The following is an 18,759-nucleotide window of genomic DNA, read 5'->3' on the forward strand; positions in this document are numbered from 1 at the left end:
GAGAGAGGATGATAGGAGAAAGAGAGAGGATGGGAGAGGCAGGGGAAGGGGACGAGGAGAGAGGATGGAGAGGCAGGGTGAAGGGGACGAGGAGAGAGGGATGGAGAGGCAGGGTGAAGGGGACGAGGAGAGAGGATGATAGGAGAAAGAGAGGGATGGAGAGGCAGGGGTGAAGGGGACGAGGAGAGAGGATGATAGGAGAAAGAGAGGAGGAAGAGGCAGGGTGAAGGGGACGAGGAGAGAGGATGGAGAGGCAGGGTGAAGGGGACGAGGAGAGAGGGATGGAGAGGCAGGGTGAAGGGGACGAGGAGGAGGGATAGAGAGGAGGTGAAGGGGACGAGGGGAAGGGGCGAGGTAGAGGGATGGAGAGGCAGGGTGAAGGGGACGAGGAGAGAGGGGAGAAAGAGGGATGGAGAGAGGCAGGGTGAAGGGGACGAGGAGGAGGGGGAGAAAGAGGGATGGAGAGGCAGGGTGAAGGGGATGAGGAGAGAGGGGAGAAAGAGAGGGAGGGAGAGGCAGGGTGAAGGGGACGAGGAGAGAGGGGAGAGAAAGAAAGGAGAAAGAGAGAGTTAGTAAGGTCCAGCCATCGGAGAGAGAGATAGAGATGAAGAAACAGAGAGAAATACAGTGTGGTGTCTCTTTCACAGAGGTGTTCAGTAGCTTCATCTCTGCTCCTCTCATGACAAGCACAGCAATAAGCTGGATCACAGCACGTACAGATATCCTCCCTGCTCCTCTCCATAATAAGCTGGATCACAGCGCATACAGATATCCTCCCTGCTCCTCTCCATAATACGCTGGATCACAGCGCATACAGATATCCTCCCTGCTCCTCTCCATAATAAGCTGGATCACAGCGCATACAGATATCCTCCCTGCTCCTCTCCATAATAAGCTGGATCACAGCACATACAGATATCCTCCCTGCTCCTCTCCATGACAAGCACAGCAATAAGATGGATCACAGCGCGTACAGATATCCTCTCTGCTCCTCTCCATGACAAGCACAGCAATAAGCTGGATCACAGCTCGTACAGATATCCTCCCTGCTCCTCTCCATAATAAGCTGGATCACAGCGCATACAGATATCCTCCCGTGCTCCTCTCCATAATAAGCTGGATCCCAGCGCGTACAGATATCCTCCCTGCTCCTCTCCATAATAAGCTGGATCACAGCGCATACAGATATCCTCCCTGCTCATACAGAGGAAACACAAATAAGGACACAATACAACCAAGCTATAGCCTAAATGAAACCCAACTATAACACACAACCTATTTATTGAGCCATTTCTGTGGGTGGTGGGTAGCCAAGCGGTGAAGCCTGTTGGGCCAGTAACCGAGACGACTAGGTGAAGAATGTCAACGTGCCCTTGAGCAAGGCACTTTAACCCTGATGCTCCTGTAAGTGGCTGTGGATAAGAGCGTCTGCTAAATGACTAATATGTTTAGCTTCTAGTTTGTGTCCTAATTCTCGTTCCTGGCAGCATCATAAAAGACAGACATGATCAAGCGATGGGCCGCACCACGATGCCGCCAGGCATAACCAAGCGATCAGGCAGACAGGCACAGATTAGGAATATTTTTCTGGTTTTATTTTCAGAGATTTTTTGGTACAAAAAATAAAACAAAAAAACAGAAACAGATTTTTTAATGAAAGAGAAAAAACAGTTTCTCTGTTAAATGGAGGATAGTTTTATTTTACAATCTGCGAAAAATATGTTTTCATACGTGCTTATGAAAATAATGCATATTAACAGGCATATTTATATAAAAAATCTAAATATTTAGAATATTCATAACCAGCATTTCCCTTTTATAGTTTCTCAGTTATAAAAATGTTCCCTGTTCAGAGATGATTTCAGCCAGTAATGGTGAGAGTTGGGGTACGTCCCAATGATCTTCTCCTGAAGGGTGCACTCGTTCACTACATTCTGACAGCATTGGATTGGTGGAGGGCTGGAGGGAGTTCCCACCATACATCTGACAGCATTGGATTGGTGGAGGGCTGGAGGGAGTTCCCACCATACATCTGACAGCATTGGATTGGGTGGAGGGCTGGAGGGAGTTCCCACCATACATCTGACAGCATTGGATTGGTGGAGGGCTGGAGGGAGTTCCCACCACACATCTGACAGCATTGGATTGGTGGAGGGCTAGAGGGAGTTCCCACCATACATCTGACAGCATTGGATTGGTGGAGGGCTGGAGGGGAGTTCCCACCACACATCTGACAGCATTGGATTGGTGGAGGGCTAGAGGGAGTTCCCACCATACATCTGACAGCATTGGATTTGGTGGAGGGCTGGAGGGAGTTCCCACCATACATCTGACAGCATTGGATTGGTGGAGGGCTGGAGGGAGTTCCCACCATACATCTGACAGCATTGGATTGGTGGAGGGCTGGAGGGAGTTCCCACCATACATCTGACAGCATTGGATTGGTGGATGGCTGGAGGAGTTCCCACCACACATCTGACAGCATTGGATTGGTGGAGGGCTAGAGGGAGTTCCCACCATACATCTGACAGCATTGGATTGGTGGAGGGCTGGAGGGAGTTCCCACCACACATCTGACAGCATTGGATTGGTGGAGGGCTAGAGGGAGTTCCCACCATACATCTGACAGCATTGGATTGGTGGAGGGCTGGAGGGAGTTCCCACCATACATCTGACAGCATTGGATTGGTGGAGGGCTGGAGGGAGTTCCCACCATACATCTGACAGCATTGGATTGGTGGAGGGCTGGAGGGAGTTCCCACCACACATCTGACAGCATTGGATTGGTGGAGGCTGGAGGGAGTTCCCACCATACATCTGACAGCATTGGATTGGTGGAGGGCTGGAGGGGAGTTCCCACCATACATCTGACAGCATTGGATTGGTGGAGGGCTGGAGGGAGTTCCCACCACACATCTGACAGCATTGGATTGGTGGAGGGCTGGAGGGAGATCCCACCATACATCTGACAGCATTGGATTGGTGGAGGGCTGGAGGGAGTTTCCCACCACACATCTGACAGCATTGGATTGGTGGAGGGCTGGAGGGAGTTCCCACCATACATCTGACAGCATTGGATTGGTGGAGGGCTGGAGGGAGTTCCCACCACACATCTGACAGCATTGGATTGGTGGAGGACTGGAGGGAGTTCCCACCATACATCTGACAGCATTGGATTGGTGGAGGGCTGGAGGGAGATCCCACCATTATTTCTTATACCAGTCATTTCCTTTCAAATCAGTGAAGGGGAGTGAACGAGTGCACACTTTGGGAGGAAGAAGAGACAATTGGGACGTGGCCCAGGATTGTAGAAGAGGACGACTTGATTTCACTTGACCACTTGGGGGCGCTAATGTATATCACACTTTACTGTGTGTGTGTGTGTGTGTGTGTGTGTGTGTGTGTGTGTGTGTGTTGTGTGTGTGTGTGTGTATGTGTGTGTGTGTGTGTGTGTATGTGTGTGTGTATGTGTAAAACAAAATGACAGTCCATGTCATGGGTGGGGTAGGGTAAGTACGAGGGGAACATATTTCACTGTCACACCAGAGTTAGTGCAGAATAGCGTGCGACACTGAAATGTCCCCCCCCCCCCGCCTGTAATTGTGCCGTTTGTTTCGTTCTCCATTAGTGACATCACTGACAGATGTGTAACTGGTGTTTGTGTGGGGTACTGTAAACACACACATACACACACACTCCTGTGTCTCCACACAGAGAGCAACGACACAGTTATGAGTCAGCCGTGTGTTTGTTTGTGTGTGGTGTGTGTGTGTGTATGTATGTTGTGTGTGTGGTGTGTATGTGGTGTGGTGTGGTGTGTGTGTGTGTGTGTATGTATGTTGTGTGTGTGGTGTGTATGTGGTGTGGTGTGTGTGGGTGTGTGTATGGTGTGTATGGGGTGCGTGGTGGGGTTTGGTTAGTGTTGGTTGTGTGTATGGTGTATGTGTTGTGGTGTGTGTATGGTGTGGTGTGTGGTGTGGTGTTCGTGGTGTGCGTGTGTGTGGTGTGTGTTGTGGTGGTGTGTTGGTGTGTGTGGTGGTATGTGTTGTTTCGTGTGTGGTTGGTGTTTGTGGTTGTGTGTGTTGGTAGGTTGTAGTATGGTGTGTGTATGGTGCTGTGGTGTGTGTTTGTGTGTATTTGGTGTTGTGTGTATGGTGGTGTATGTTGTGTGTATGGTGTGTATGGCTGTTGTGTATGGTGTGTGTGTGTGGTCCTTGTATGGTGAGTGTTTTTGGTTGTGTGTATGGTTGTGGTATGGTTGTGTGTGTGGGTCTGGTGTGTGGTGGTGTGTGTATGGTGTGTGTGTGTGTGTTGTGTGTGTGTGTGTGTGTGTGTATGGTGTGTGTGTGGTGTGTTGGTGGTATGGTGTGTTGTTGTGTGTGGTGTTGGTATGGTGTGTGTGTGGTGTGTGTATGGTGTGTGTATTATGGTGTGTGTGGTGTGTGTCTGGTGTGTTGTGGTGTGTGTGTGGTGTTGTGTGTGTTGTGTGTGTGTGTGGTGTGTGGTTGTGTGTGTGTGGTGTGTGTGTGGGTGTGATGGGTGTGTAGCGCCCGGAGAGTGTATGGTGGTGTGTGTTGTGGTGTGTGTATGGTGTGTGTATGGTGTGTGTGTGGTGTGGTAGGTGTGTGTGTGGTGTGTGTATGTGTGTGTTGTGGTTGTGTGTATGTGTGTGTGTGGTGTGTGTGTGTTGTGGGGTGGTGTGGTATGGTGTGTGTCTGGTGTGTTGTGGTGTTTATGTGTGTGTGGTGTGTGTGTGGTGTGTGTGTGTGTGTGTGTGTGTGTGTGTGTGGTGTGTGTGTGTGGTGTGTGTGTGTGTGTGTGTGGTGTGTGTGTGTGTTGTGTGTGCGGTGTGTGTTGGTGTGTGGTGTGGTGTGTGTGTGGTGTGCTTGGTTGTGTGTATGGTGTGTGTGTGGTGTGGGTTGTGTGTGTGTTGGTGTGTGTATGGTGGTGTTGTGGTGTGTGTTGTGGTTTGTGTGTGGTGGTGTGTGGTGGTGGGTGTGTGTGGTGTGTGTGTGGTGTGTGTATGGTGTGTGTGGTGGTGTATGTATGGTGTGTGTGTATGGTGTGTGTGTGGTGTGTGTATGGTGTGTGTATGGTGTAGTGTGTGGTGTGTGTGTGGTGTGTGTGTGGTGTGTGTGTGGTGTGTGTGTGGTGTGTGTGTGGTGTGTGTGTGGTGGTTGTGTGGTGTGTGTGTGGTGTGTGTGTGGTGTGTGTATGGTGTTGTTGTGGTGTGTATGGTGTGTATGGTGTGTGTATGGTGGTGTATGGTGTGTGTATGGTGTGTGTAGGTGTGTGATGGTGTGTGTATGGTGTGTGTATGGTGTGTGTATGGTGTGTGTGTGGTGTGTGTTATGGTGTGTGTGGTGTGGTGTGTGTGGTGTGTGTATGGTGTGTGTATGGTGTGTGTGTGGTGTGTGTATGGTGTGTGTGTGGTGTGTGTGTGGTGTGTGTATGGTGTGTGTATGGTGTGTGTGTGTGTGGTGTGTGATGGTTTGGTGTGGTGTGGTATTGGTGTGTTGGTGTGTGTGTGGTGTGTGTGTGTTGTGTGTTATGGTGTGTGTGTGGTGTGTGTATGGTGTGTGTGTGGTGTGTGTCGTGGTGTTGTGTGTGTTATGGTGTTGTGTGTGGTGTGTGTATGGTTGTGTCGTGTGTGTCTGTGGGGTGTGGGGTGTGTGTGGTGTTTGTGTGTGTGTTACAGCCACAGCTACATCTACAGGTCACAGGAAATATGACAACTAGTCAGACCCGTTTGAACACTTTAACATCTGGTTCACATCCCACCAGGCTGTCCAGGGGTGGCAGACAGCCTTCCTACAACGTTCCAACAACGTTATAGAGACATTGTCACTATATAGACAGTCTGTATGGAAAACAGTTGCATTACCAGAGTCCAGTATGGACCCAGCTGAAGACCAAAACATTCACCGCGGGGGGCTGGTCTTACTCAACCGGACTCATTCAAGTCTTGGCGTTGTAGAACGTCTCTTTCTCTCTAGACACACAGATTGAGACGTCTGCGTTAGAAGCTGCACGGCACCATGTTAACAGAGGAGAAATCAGCCCCATCACTCTCAACATTATGTTTGATCAGGTCTTTTTTTACAAACAGCACGTAGGCTCCGGTTTCTAATAACACGCAGTCACTTCTCCAGGCAGTACAGCTACCATTAGTTTCCAAACAATAATATCTGCATGATTAACTATTCATATGGTTCTATATTGATGAGAACACAGACTGATAGGGTTGCTATGTTACAGCGTCACATACAGTATTATAACAACGTTGCTACAAACACTCATATAGGGCATATTCTCTGTCTGCTTGTAAAGGAAGATACCTCGTCAGTTGTACAACCGAATGCCTCCTACTGAAATGTGTCTTCCACATTTAACCCTCTCTGAATCAGGAGGTGGTTGTCGTAGAGGCCTGGTTGTTGTAGGGCTATTTTGTGACATTGTTGTGGTACACGTTCCACTGTAATTCTGTTGTTGTAGGTGTTTTAGTGGTATTGTGTAACGTTGTCGTTATTGTAGGTGTTGTCGTGGTATTGTGTTACGTTGTACTTGTTGTAAGTGTTGTCGTGGTATTTTGTTATATTGTCGTTATTGTAGGTGTTGTCGTGGTATTGTGTTACGTTGTACTTGTTGTAAGTGTTGTCATGGTATTCTGTTATGTTGTTGTTATTGTAGGTGTTGTCGTGGTATTGTGTTACATTGACGTAGGTGTTGCCATGGTATTGTGTTACTTGGTAGTAGTCACTTAAGTGGTCTTTTATCCAGTGTAGTTATTTTTTTATGTTTTGTAAAGTTGTAGTGGTTATAGTGGTTGATGTTGTTAAGGTGTGTCAGTGCATGGTGGTTGCTATGGTATAGTTTGGAGGCCATAACGTTGTTGTTACGGTGTAGTTTATGTCATTGTGACAGTGTAGCTACATTGTTGTCACAGAACTGTTAGCTAGTTGTCTGGGCATGGTGATGAAAGTTACTATAGCACCCTGTCAGTGTTGACATTGTTACGGTGTAGCTGCTTGTAACGTTGTCATCGTACGTCACCTATATGTGTCTACTGTCCTCGTCTAATCGTCTGTGTCCGAGTGGTCGCCGTGGGGACTTATATGATTGTTGTCGTCGTTGTGGTTGTCGTGGTGATTGTTGCCGTTGCTCTCGGAGAGTACCTCTTGCTCCAGGGTGTTGCAGCGCATGCCGGACAGCGTGTCTTTGCGGCCGGCGTCGCCGCGGCGACACAGGCAGCAGAGGATCCGCTTGAAGGTCTGTAACATGTCCGTGTCTCTGAAGCTGTAGATGATGGGGTTGACCAGGGAGTTACACTCAGCCAGGACCAGACAGTACTTCTCATAACGCAGCACCTGGCAAGATTCACAGCCCAGACCATCCAACATCAACAACACCAGGCCCGGGGTCCAGCAGATCACAAAACAACCTGGAGGAGAGGGGAGGGGAGGAGAGAGGAGGGGGGGAGACAATTGTAAAATTTCAGCTGGTCAGTGAATACTGTCCACACACAGAGTCTGTATCCACTGTTGGTGTGTGGCTTGGGGTTGGTCGGACAGATCTGATTTCATTATGATAATATTCAATTACACAATTTCACCCTTCAGGAATTCATACTGTACACACACACACACACACACACACACACACACACACACACACACACACACACACACACACACACACACACACACACACACACAGAGAGAAGGGGAGGTTGAAATGGAGGAGTGTATTTGCGTCGTGGTGGTTTAACTATGCTGTTCCCTGTCAGGACCTGCACAGACATTCCTCACTCACATTTTTTGTTTTACTATCCTTGTGCGACCAAACAATTGATTCCCATTCAAAATCCTATTTTCCCTAACATCTAACCCTAAACCTAACCCCTAAGCGTGAATGAGCCTCTTTCCTTGTGAGGACTGGCGAAATGTCCCCAATTGTCTGAATGTTCTTTGTTTTACCATCCTGTGAGGACTTGTGGTATCCAGTAAAACCCAAAACACACACAGCCTCTCTCACTCACTTACCATGCCAGAAAGAGTACACACACACAGCCTCTCTCACTCACACTTACCATGCCAGAAAGAGTACACACACACACACAGCCTCTCTCACTCACACATGCTATGCCAGAAAGAGTACACACACAGCCTCTCTCACTCACTTACAATGCCAGAAAGAGTACACACACACACACACACACACACAGCCTCTCACTCACACATGCTATGCCAGAAAGAGTACACACACAGCCTCTCTCACTCACACTTACCATGCCAGAAAGAGTACACACACAGCCTCTCTCACTCACACTTGCTATGCCAGAAAGAGTACACACACAGCCTCTCTCACTCACACTTGCTATGCCAGAAAGAGTACACACACACACACAGCCTCTCTCACTCACACAGCCTCTCTCACTCACACTTACCATACCAGAAAGAGTACACACACAGCCTCTCTCACTCACACTTACCATGCCAGAAAGAGTACACACACACACACAGCCTCTCTCACTCACACATGCTATGCCAGAAAGAGTACACACACAGCCTCTCTCACTCACACTTACCATGCCAGAAAGAGAGACAACCAGAAATTCAAGTATTGTATGAGCCGATATGTGAGAAACAGAGACGTCAAATTCCTTCCAGAGGAATTTAATCAGAAGTTAAAAATGCTGGAGCTTGGGAGAGAAGCAGGAAAGAGGAGAAGGAAGGAAGGAAGGAAGGAAGGAGGAAGGGAGGGAGAGAGATGTGGGGGTGGAAGTAGAGTGTCTGGTTAAACGAGTTAGGACAAGCCAGAGAGGTGCCTGAATGCCGGAGAGAGAGAGTGTGTGTGTGTGTGTATATACAGTTGAAGTCAGAAGTTTACATACACTTAGGTTGGTGTCATTAAAACTTGTTTATTCAACCACTCCACAAATTTCTTGTTAACAAACTATATTTTTGGTAAGTCAGTTAGGACATCTACTTTGACACATGACAGACACAAGTAATTTTTCCAACGATTGTTTACAGACAGATTATTTCACTTATAATTCACTGTATCACAATTCCAGTGGGTCAGAAGTTTACAAACACTAAGTTGACTGTGCCTTTAAACAGCTTGGAAAATTCCAGAAAATGATGTCATGGCTTTAGAAGCTTCTGATAGGCTAATTGACATAATTTGAGTCAATTGGAGGAGTACCTGTGGATGTATTTCAAGGCCTACCTTCAAACTCAGTGCCTCTTTGCTTGACATCATGGGAATATCAAAAGAAATCAGCCAAGACCTCAGAAAAAAAGACCTACACAAGTCTGGTTCATCCTTGGGAGCAATTTCCAAACACCTGAAGGTACCACCATCATCTGTACAAACATTAGTACGCAAGTATAAACACCATGGGAACACGCAGCCGTCATACTGCTCAGGAAGGAGACGCGTTCTGTCTCCTAGAGATGAACGTACTTTGATGCGAAAAGTGCAAATCTATCCCAGAACAACAGCAAAGGACCTGGTAAAGATGCTGGAGGAAACAGGTACAAAAGTATCTATATCCACAGTAAAAACCGAGTCCTATATCGACATAACCTGAAAGGCCGCTCAGCAAGCAAGAAACCACTGCTCTAAAACCGCCATAAAAAAGCCAGACTACAGTTTGCAACTGCACATGGGGACAAACATCGTACTTTTTGGAGAAATGTCCTCTGATCTGATGAAACAAAAAACCAAAGCCAATTCCTCGTTTGGCCGCCTTTCCTTCCAGTTCTCTGCTGCCAAATACTGGAACGAATTGCAAAAATCACTGAAGCTGGAGACTCAGATCTCCCTCTCTAACTTTAAGCACCAGTTGTCAGAGCAGTTCACAGATCACTGCATATAGCCCATCTGTAAATAGTCCATCCAACTACCTCATCCCATACTGTTATTCATTTTTTTTGCTCCTTTGCACACCAGGATATCTTCTGCACATCTATCACTCCAGTGTTTAATTGCTAAATCTGATTTATTTCACCACTATTGATTATTATTATCTATTGCCTACCACCCTTAACCTTACCTACCTCATTTGCACTCACTGTATATAGACTTTTCTATTGTGTTATTGACTACGTTTGTTTTTTCCATGTGTAACTCTGTGTTGTTGTTTGTGTCGCACTGCTTTGCTTTATATTGCCCAGGTCACAGTTGTAAATGAGAACTCATTCTCAACTGGCCTATCTACACTAACCTACCTAAGTACACTAACCTACTAACCTAAGTTGTTCTCAACCTGGTTAAATAAAGGTGAAATAAAAATAAACGTTTGACCAAAGATAAACAATTTAAAGGCAATGCTGCCAAATACTAATTGAGTGTATGTAAACTTCTGACCCACTGGGAATGTGATGAAAGAAATAAAAGCTGAAATAAATCATTCTACTATTATTCTGACATTTTAGGGACCTAAGGGGACCTAAGACAGGGAATTTTTACTGGGACTAAATGTCAGGAATTGTGAAAAACTGAGTTTAAATGTATTTGGCTACGGTGTATGTGAACTTCAACTGTGTGTGTGTGTGTGTGTGTGTGTGTGTGTGTGTGTGTGTGTGTGTGTATATATGTATATATAGTTGTCCAGGCCCTCCTCACCCAGGATCATAGAAACAGTCTTCATCAGGTTGAACACAGTCTCCTTGTGTCGTATCTGGCTGGTGTGCTGAGACATCCTCTGGCTCTTGTGTCTGACGTACACAAAGATCCTGGTGTAGGCAGCTACCATGAGAGAGAAGGTGAACAGGTTGAGCACAGCCCAGAACACCAGGTAGGAGCGTTTGTACATGGGGGCCATGGTGGAGCAGTTTTCCAGGTCACACAGACAGTGCCAGCCCATGGTGGGAACCAGGCCCATGAAGATGGCTAGGCCCCAGATAAGGGCGATGAGCAGCACCACGCGGCGGTTGGTCATCTTACTGTGGAGCTGAGATGATATATACTTTATTAGTCCATAACAGATGGAAACCGCTTTCTCCTGACCACTCTACTGTAATATCAACACACACACACACACACACACACACACACACCTGCATGGTGAAGATGGTCTGGTGACGCTCCAAGGCGATGGCCAGGAGGTTCAACACCGATGCTGTCAGACTGGAGTCGATCAGGGTCTGGAGGGAGGAATAATTCATCTATATTTGAAGGGTTTTTAACATATTGATTGAGATAGGACAGTTGATAGGACAGTTGATAGGACAGTTGATAGGACAGTTGATAGGACAGTTGAAAGGACAGTTGAAAGGAGACAGGAAAGGTAGAAGAGATGGAGAGTCAGAAGACCAGAGGGTGGAGTACAACCCACGCTGACTGGTAAACTTGGCTGTACAGTCGTGGCCAAAAGTTTTGAGTGTCAAAGGCTTTTATTGACAATTACATGAAGTTGATGCAAAGAGTCAATATTTGCAGTGGTGACCCTTCTTTTTCAAGACCTCTGCAAACCGCCCTGGCATGCTGTCAATTAACTTCTGGGTCACATCCTTACTGATGGCAGGATGTTTTCAGAATTTGTCAGAATTTGTGGGTTTTTGTTTGTCCACCCGCCTCTTGAAGATTGACCACAAGTTCTCAATAGGATTAAGGTCTGGGGAGTTTCCTGGCCATGGACCCAAAATATCAATGTTTTGTTCCCCGAGCCACTTCGTTATCACTTTTGCCTTATGGCAAGGTGCTCCATCACGCTGGCAAAGGCATTGTTCGTCACCAAACTGTTCCTGGATGGTTGGGAGAAGTTGCTCCCGGAGGATGTGTTGGTACCATTCTTTATTCATGGCTGTGTTCTTAGGCAAATTTGTGAGTGAGCCCACTCCCTTGGCTGAGAAGCAACCCCACACATGAATGGTCTCAGGATGCTTTACTGTTGGCATGACACAAGACTGATGCTAGCGCTCACCTTGTCTTCTCCGGACAAGCTTTTTCATGATGCCCCAAACAATCAGAAAGGGGATTCATCAGAGAAAATGACTTTACCCCAGTCCTCAGCAGTCCAATCCCTGTACCATCTGCAGAATATCAGTCTGTCCCTGATGTTTTTCCTGGAGAGAAGTGGCTTCTTTGCTGCCCTTCTTGACACCAGGCCATCCTCCAAAAGTCTTCACCTCCCTGTGCGTGCAGATGCACTCACACCTGCCTGCTGCCATTCCTGAGCAAGCTCTGTACTGGTGGTGCCCCGATCCCGCAGCTGAATCAACTTCAGGAGACGGTCCTGGTGCTTGCTGGACATTCTTGGGCACCCTGAAGCCTTCTTCACAACAATTGAACCGCTCTCCTTGAAGTTCTTGATGATCCGATAAATGGTTGATTTAGGTGCAATCTTACTGGCAGCAATATCATTGCCTGTGAAGCCCTTTTTGTGCAAAGCAATGATGACGGCACGTGTTTCCTTTCAGGTAACCATGGTTGACAGAGAAAGAACAATGATTCCAAGCCCCACCCTCCTTTTGAAGCTTCAAGTCTGTTATTCAAACTCAATCAGCATGACAGCAGGATCTCCAGCCTTGTCAACACTCACACCTGTGTTAACGAGAGAATCACTGACATGTCAGCTGGTCATTTTGTGGCAGGGCTGAAATGCAGTGGAAATGCTTTTGGGGGGGGGGATTCAGTTCATTTGCTTGACAAAGAGGGACTTTGCAATTAATGACAATTCATCTGATCACTCTTCATAACATTCTGGAGTATATGCAAATTACCATCATACAAACTGAGACAGCAGACTTTGTGAAAATTCATATTTGAGTCCCTCTCAAAACATTTGGCCACGACTGTACATGTGTGCCGGGTTCCTCTGCATTAACTGCTGGACCACAGCGGGTCCTTTTTTCAACTATGTGGGCCTTTTGCTTATAATAGCTTAGTAAGCATAAATCACACAAACCTACAGTCCTTTGACAGGAAAAGTTTTCCCAGTTTGAAAGAAAAAAAATGTGGATTAATAAGCCCTAGCAAGCATCAACTCAGGGACGGACCATGGATCAGTAATCAGCCCGGGCTTTTCTGACATGCCGGCCCATTTTTTCCTCAAGGACCTCATCACTAGCTAAGTAATGCTAATTATGTGGAAAAGAAACTGCCCTTTGGCCAGTCCATTTCTGCATCAACTAATCCTATGGGAAGAACGTGTCTTGTGCACCTGGCTTACTGGCCATTGGTTCTTGGACAGATTGATGGTCCAGGGTTAGTTAGGGTGTGTGTTGGACTCTCCTACCTGGCTTACTGGCCATTGGTTCTTGGACAGATTGATGGTCCAGGGTTAGTTAGGGTGTGTGTTGGACTCTCCTACCTGGCTTACTGGCCATTGGTTCTTGGACAGATTGATGGTCCAGGGTTAGTTAGGGTGTGTGTTGGACTCTCCTACCTGGCTTACTGGCCATTGGTTCTTGGGCCAGATTGATGGTCCAGGGTTAGTTAGGGTGTGTGTTGGACTCTCCTACCTGGCGTACAAACCACTGGTTCTTGGGCCAGATTGATGGTCCAGGGTTAGTTAGGGTGTGTGTTGGACTCTCCTACCTGGCGTACAAACCACTGGTTCTTGGACAGATTGATGGTCCAGGGTCAGTTAGGGTGTGTGTTGGACTCTCCTACCTGGCTTACTGGCCATTGGTTCTTGGGCCAGATTGATGGTCCAGGGTTAGTTAGGGTGTGTGTTGGACTCTCCTACCTGGCGTACAAACCACTGGTTCTTGGACAGATTGATGGTCCAGGGTTAGTTAGGGTGTGTGTTGGACTCTCCTACCTGGCGGACAAACCACTGGTTCTTGGACAGCTTGATGGTCCAGGGCCCAGTGTGGAACATCAGGTGCAGGTAGGCGATACCTGAGAACAGGTCTGCTGCCGCCAGGTTGCCTAGGGGATAGTCGGCAAGGGCATTAGTAGGGTTGCTAAGGGGGGTAATATTACTGGTAACTTTCAAAAAATTTACCAGTTAACTCCTGGATTTTAGGGAATTTTCACAGATATAAAGAATTGACATATAATAATATATATAAATACAAAATTTTGTAGATTTAAAAATGACCAAAACGTCTGAAAATTCTGGTAAATTTGGTAAATTAGTGGGAGCAGCTGCTAATTGACAGACACACACATACACCCTACCTAGCAGATAGTAGATAGGGAAGTGGAATCGTCGGTTGATGAAGATGGCCACCATGACCAGGATGTTGGCCAGGATGACGATGACAGACACACCCATGCCCAGGCTCACCACCACGTAGTCCCGAGGACGCCAGTGGGCGCTGATGTTCTTTCCACTATGTTCGTAGAAGAACTGCACTGTACGGTTGTAGTAGCACCCGGGGACATCGTCTGTCAACTTGTCCATCTTGACCAATCAGAGGGGGTGGATGGGGTGGAGCGTAGAGTGGGCAGAAGTTTAGTGGAGTGAGGAGGACCAATTGGATTGTCCGGACGGATGAGTGGTGGCGGGGGTTCGTGTGGATGGGACTCGCCCTATTGGTGGGTTGGGGGTGGTCTCGCCATGAGGGGTGGGAGGGAATGGACGGCGTCCAGTTTGATTGACGTCTATCTCCTCCAATCGTGTGTGGGCTGAGACGTTGTCCCTTCTCTTTGGTCTGTTGGGGGAAAGAGAAGAAAAACATGTAACAACATAGTTGAAGACACACACTCTCTATTTTAATTATGACTGGTGTTAGGAGTTTTCCATTCAGAGCCTTCAACTAGGGTCTAGAGACTTTCATTCAGAGCCTTCAACTCAGGTCTACAGACTTTCCTTCAGAGCCTTCAACTAGGGTCTATAGACTTTCCTTTAGAGCCCTCAACTAGGGTCTATTGACTTTCCTTCAGAGCCTTCAACTAGGGTCTATAGACTTTCCTTCAGAGCCTTCAACTCAGGTCTACAGACTTTCCTTCAGAGCCTTCAACTAGGGTCTATAGACTTTCCTTCAGAGCCTTCAACAGCAGGTCTATAGACTTTCCTTCAGAGCCTTCAACTCGGGTCTAGAGATGTTCCTGGTCCTGAGGTTAACACTGATGAACCATCCTCTCTGTAACAAACAGCAGGTTGTTCTGGTCCTGAGGTTAACTCTGATGAAACATCCTCCCTGTAACAAACAGCAGGTTGTTCTGGTCCTGAGGTTAACACTGATGAAACATCCTCCCTGTAACAAACAGCAGGTTGTTCTGGTCCTGAGGTTAACACTGATGAACCATCCTCCGTGTAACAAACAGCAGGTTGTTCTGGTCCTGAGGTTAACACTGATGAACCATCCTCCCTGTAACAAACAGCAGGTTGTTCTGGTCCTGAGGTTAACACTGATGAACCATCCTCCCTGTAACAAACACCTCTACAGCAGGTTGTTCTGGTCCTGAGGTTAACACTGATGAACCATCCTCCCTGTAACAAACAGCAGGTTGTTCTGGTCCTGAGGTTAACACTGATGAACCATCCTCCCTGTAACAAACACCTCTACAGCAGGTTGTTCTGGTCCTGAGGTTAACTCTGATGAACCATCCTCCCTGTAACAAACAGCAGGTTGTTCTGGTCCTGAGGTTAACACTGATGAACCATCCTCCCTGTAACAAACAGCAGGTTGTTCTGGTCCTGAGGTTAACACTGATGAACCATCCTCCCTGTAACAAACAGCAGGTTGTTCTGGTCCTGAGGTTAACACTGATGAACCATCCTCCCTGTAACAAACAGCAGGTTGTTCTGGTCCTGAGGTTAACACTGATGAACCATCCTCCCTGTAACAAACAGCAGGTTGTTCTGGTCCTGAGGTTAACACTGATGAACCATCCTCCCTGTAACAAACAGCAGGTTGTTCTGGTCCTGAGGTTAACACTGATGAAACATCCTCCCTGTAACAAACAGCAGGTTGTTCTGGTCCTGAGGTTAACACTGATGAACCATCCTCCCTGTAACAAACAGCAGGTTGTTCTGGTCCTGAGGTTAACACTGATGAACCATCCTCCCTGTAACAAACAGCAGGTTGTTCTGGTCCTGAGGTTAACACTGATGAACCATCCTCCCTGTAACAAACAGCAGGTTGTTCTGGTCCTGAGGTTAACACTGATGAACCATCCTCCCTGTAACAAACACCTCTACGGCAGGTTGTTCTGGTCCTGAGGTTAACACTGATGAACCATCCTCCTCTGCAGTGTTGACTGTAAACCAGGCTGCCTGCTGGGCTTTAGATAACAACAACATGCCTTCTACCTCAGAGTATGATCTGTGTAGTCTTTACTGAACCCGGGGAGTTATTACCTATGTAGTGATGTCTTCATTCTAACAGGTTAGTGGACTGAAGATAGTGATTTAGTAACGTAACTAGTCCCTCCCTCCCTCGGCTCTACTCTCCTCCTAACAAAAGAAACAACAGAGCAGCTTTCTGGAGCAGAGAGACACACCTCACAATTACACAATCCAGCAGTGTAACCTAATCTCAATCCAAACACACAGCAACACACACACAGCCTAGGTGCCGCGCTCTACGACTGCCAGACAGAGGGAGAGAGAGAGGGAAACAGAGGGAGAGAGAGAGGGAAACAGAGGGAGAGAGAAAGGGAAACAGAGGGAGAGAGAGAGGGAAACAGAGGGAGAGAGAGAGGGAAACAGAGGGAGAGAGAGAGGGAAACAGAGGGAGAGAGAGAGGGAAACAGAGGGAGAGAGAGAGGGAGACAGAGGGAGAGAGAGAGGGAGACAGAGGGAGAGAGAGAGGGAAACAGAGGGAGAGAGAGAGGGAGACAGAGGGAGAGAGAGAGGGAGACAGAGGGAGAGAGAGAGGGAGACAGAGGGAGAGAGAGAGGGAGACAGAGGGAGAGAGAGAGGGAGACAGAGGGAGAGAGAGAGGAAAACAGAGAGAGAGAGAGAGAAAGAGAGGGAGAGAGAGATTTGTGACCTGTTGCCACGAGAAAAGGGCAACCAGTGAAGAACAAACACCATTGTAAATACAACCCATATTTATGCTTATTTATTTTATCTTGTGTCCTTTAGCCATTTGTACATTGTTAGAACACTGTATATATATATATAATATGACATTTGTAATGTCTTTACTGTTTTGAAACTTCTGTATGTGTAATGTTTACTGTTAATTTTTGTTGTTTTTCACTTTATATATTCACTTTGTATGTTGTCTACCTCACTTGCTTTGGCAATGTTAACACGTGTTTCCCATGCCAATAAAGCCCTTGAATTGAATTGAGAGAGAGGGAAACAGAGGGAGAGAGAGAGGGAAACAGAGGGAGAGAGAGAGGGAAACAGAGGTAGAGAGAGAGGGAAACAGAGGGAGAGAGAGAGGGAAACAGAGGGAGAGAGAGAGGGAAACAGGAAGAGATTGAAAGCGGAAGAGTGGAAACGAGAGAGGGAAGATTAGATGTATACAGGAGAGGAAGAGACTGAAAGGTAATGAAAACATGAAGGATTGGGGGGAGAGAGGTGTTAAATAGCTGAGTTGGAGTCAGAAACAGAGGAATGCAGAGGGAGTGTTAGTGGTGTGTGAGCCGTGTAGTAAGAGATGGTCGTCTGGCCTCGAGGTCCCTCCCACCAGTCTCCCTGTCTGACCCCTAAACAGAATGGAAGTACAGCTGTCCCTCTCTAAAGCACCAGATATCTAAACCACGACCACTAACTAACCTTCTCCTGACATAATCACCCGGCCATTACGTAGCAGACATCTTAATCCACAGCCACTCAGAGGAGTGTCTGCACTGTGCAGAAGATCACTTAAAATGGGAGGCCACCGAGGAAATCAAACACATGACAGTGGCATTGTGAGAACCATGCTCTACCAACTGAACCATACAGGACCTCTACCCTGATCTGACTGTCTAACTGAACCATACAGGACCTCTACCCTGATCTGACTGTCTAACTGAACCATACAGGACCTCTACCCTGATCTGACTGTCTAACTGAACCATACAGGACCTCTACCCTGATCGGACTGTCTAACTGAACCATACAGGACCTCTACCTCATCCCTGATCTGACTGTCTAACTGAACCCCACAGGACCTCTACCCTGATCTTACTGTCTAACTGAACCATACAGGACCTCTACCATATCCCTGATCTGACTGTCTAACTGAACCCCACAGGACCTCTACCCTGATCTTACTGTCTAACTGAACCATACAGGACCTCTACCATATCCCTGATCGGACTGTCTAACTGAACCATACAGGACCTCTACCCTGATCTGACTGTCTAACACTCACAGCAGAATAAACAGCTGTAGGACTACTAGTTGCTTATAGGTTCTGACAATCTGTTTTGTGTCACTGTGTGTACCACAATGACCATGGAGAAAATAAAAGAAAATTCTCTGGTTTTCTGAGGTCAGACACAAGATTGTAGCCAAACAAGGCTACAAGTCCATCTCCAGAGACCTTGATGTTCCTGTTGCTACCATAAGTAATGTTAACTAGAAGTGTAAGGCCCATTCCACTGTAGTCAACCTCCCAGGACGTGGCTGCAAGAGAACACCTGATAGAATATCGCAGCGACGGAATGTTTGAAAGGTGGAGAAAGCGCCTCGATCAACTGCCACACAGATTCAAGCTGACCTTCAGACACACAAGGTACGACAGTTTCAACTCTGTCCATCCGTCTCCAACTCAATGAAAGGGGGTTATATGGTAGGAGAGCCAGCAGGTTCCCACTGCTGAGAGAGAGACATCAGATTTGGACCAAAACACACATGAACATTTCAAAATCCTTCTGGGAGAATGTCCTGTGAACAGATGAGACCAAATTAGA

General features: G+C 47.1%; 1 protein-coding gene across 3 annotated transcripts in view; it reads right to left on the reverse strand.

Annotated features, from left to right (window-relative positions):
• LOC116358967 (lysophosphatidic acid receptor 2) overlaps window positions 1–18,759 on the reverse strand; it is a 36,100-nt gene that overhangs the window by 1,919 nt on the left and 15,422 nt on the right. Inside the window, exons 2-7 of one of the 3 annotated variants that reach the window (XM_031811464.1) lie at window positions 14,137–14,612; window positions 13,775–13,884; window positions 11,067–11,153; window positions 10,633–10,960; window positions 7,176–7,441; window positions 5,675–5,992 (exon numbers count right to left, since the gene is read on the reverse strand). In XM_031811464.1, coding sequence (XP_031667324.1) covers window positions 5,945–5,992; window positions 7,176–7,441; window positions 10,633–10,960; window positions 11,067–11,153; window positions 13,775–13,884; window positions 14,137–14,362 — 1,065 coding nt within the window. In that variant the 5' untranslated portion in view covers window positions 14,363–14,612 and the 3' untranslated portion in view covers window positions 5,675–5,944. Of the gene's footprint in view, window positions 1–5,674; window positions 7,442–10,632; window positions 10,961–11,066; window positions 11,154–13,774; window positions 13,885–14,136; window positions 14,613–18,759 lie in introns of those variants that run through there. The other 2 variants (XM_031811462.1, XM_031811463.1) reach the window with 2 other exon arrangements.

This window comes from Oncorhynchus kisutch, unplaced genomic scaffold (genome assembly GCF_002021735.2).
Source record: "Oncorhynchus kisutch isolate 150728-3 unplaced genomic scaffold, Okis_V2 Okis01b-Okis20b_hom, whole genome shotgun sequence".
Taxonomy (NCBI): Eukaryota; Metazoa; Chordata; class Actinopteri; order Salmoniformes; family Salmonidae; genus Oncorhynchus; species Oncorhynchus kisutch.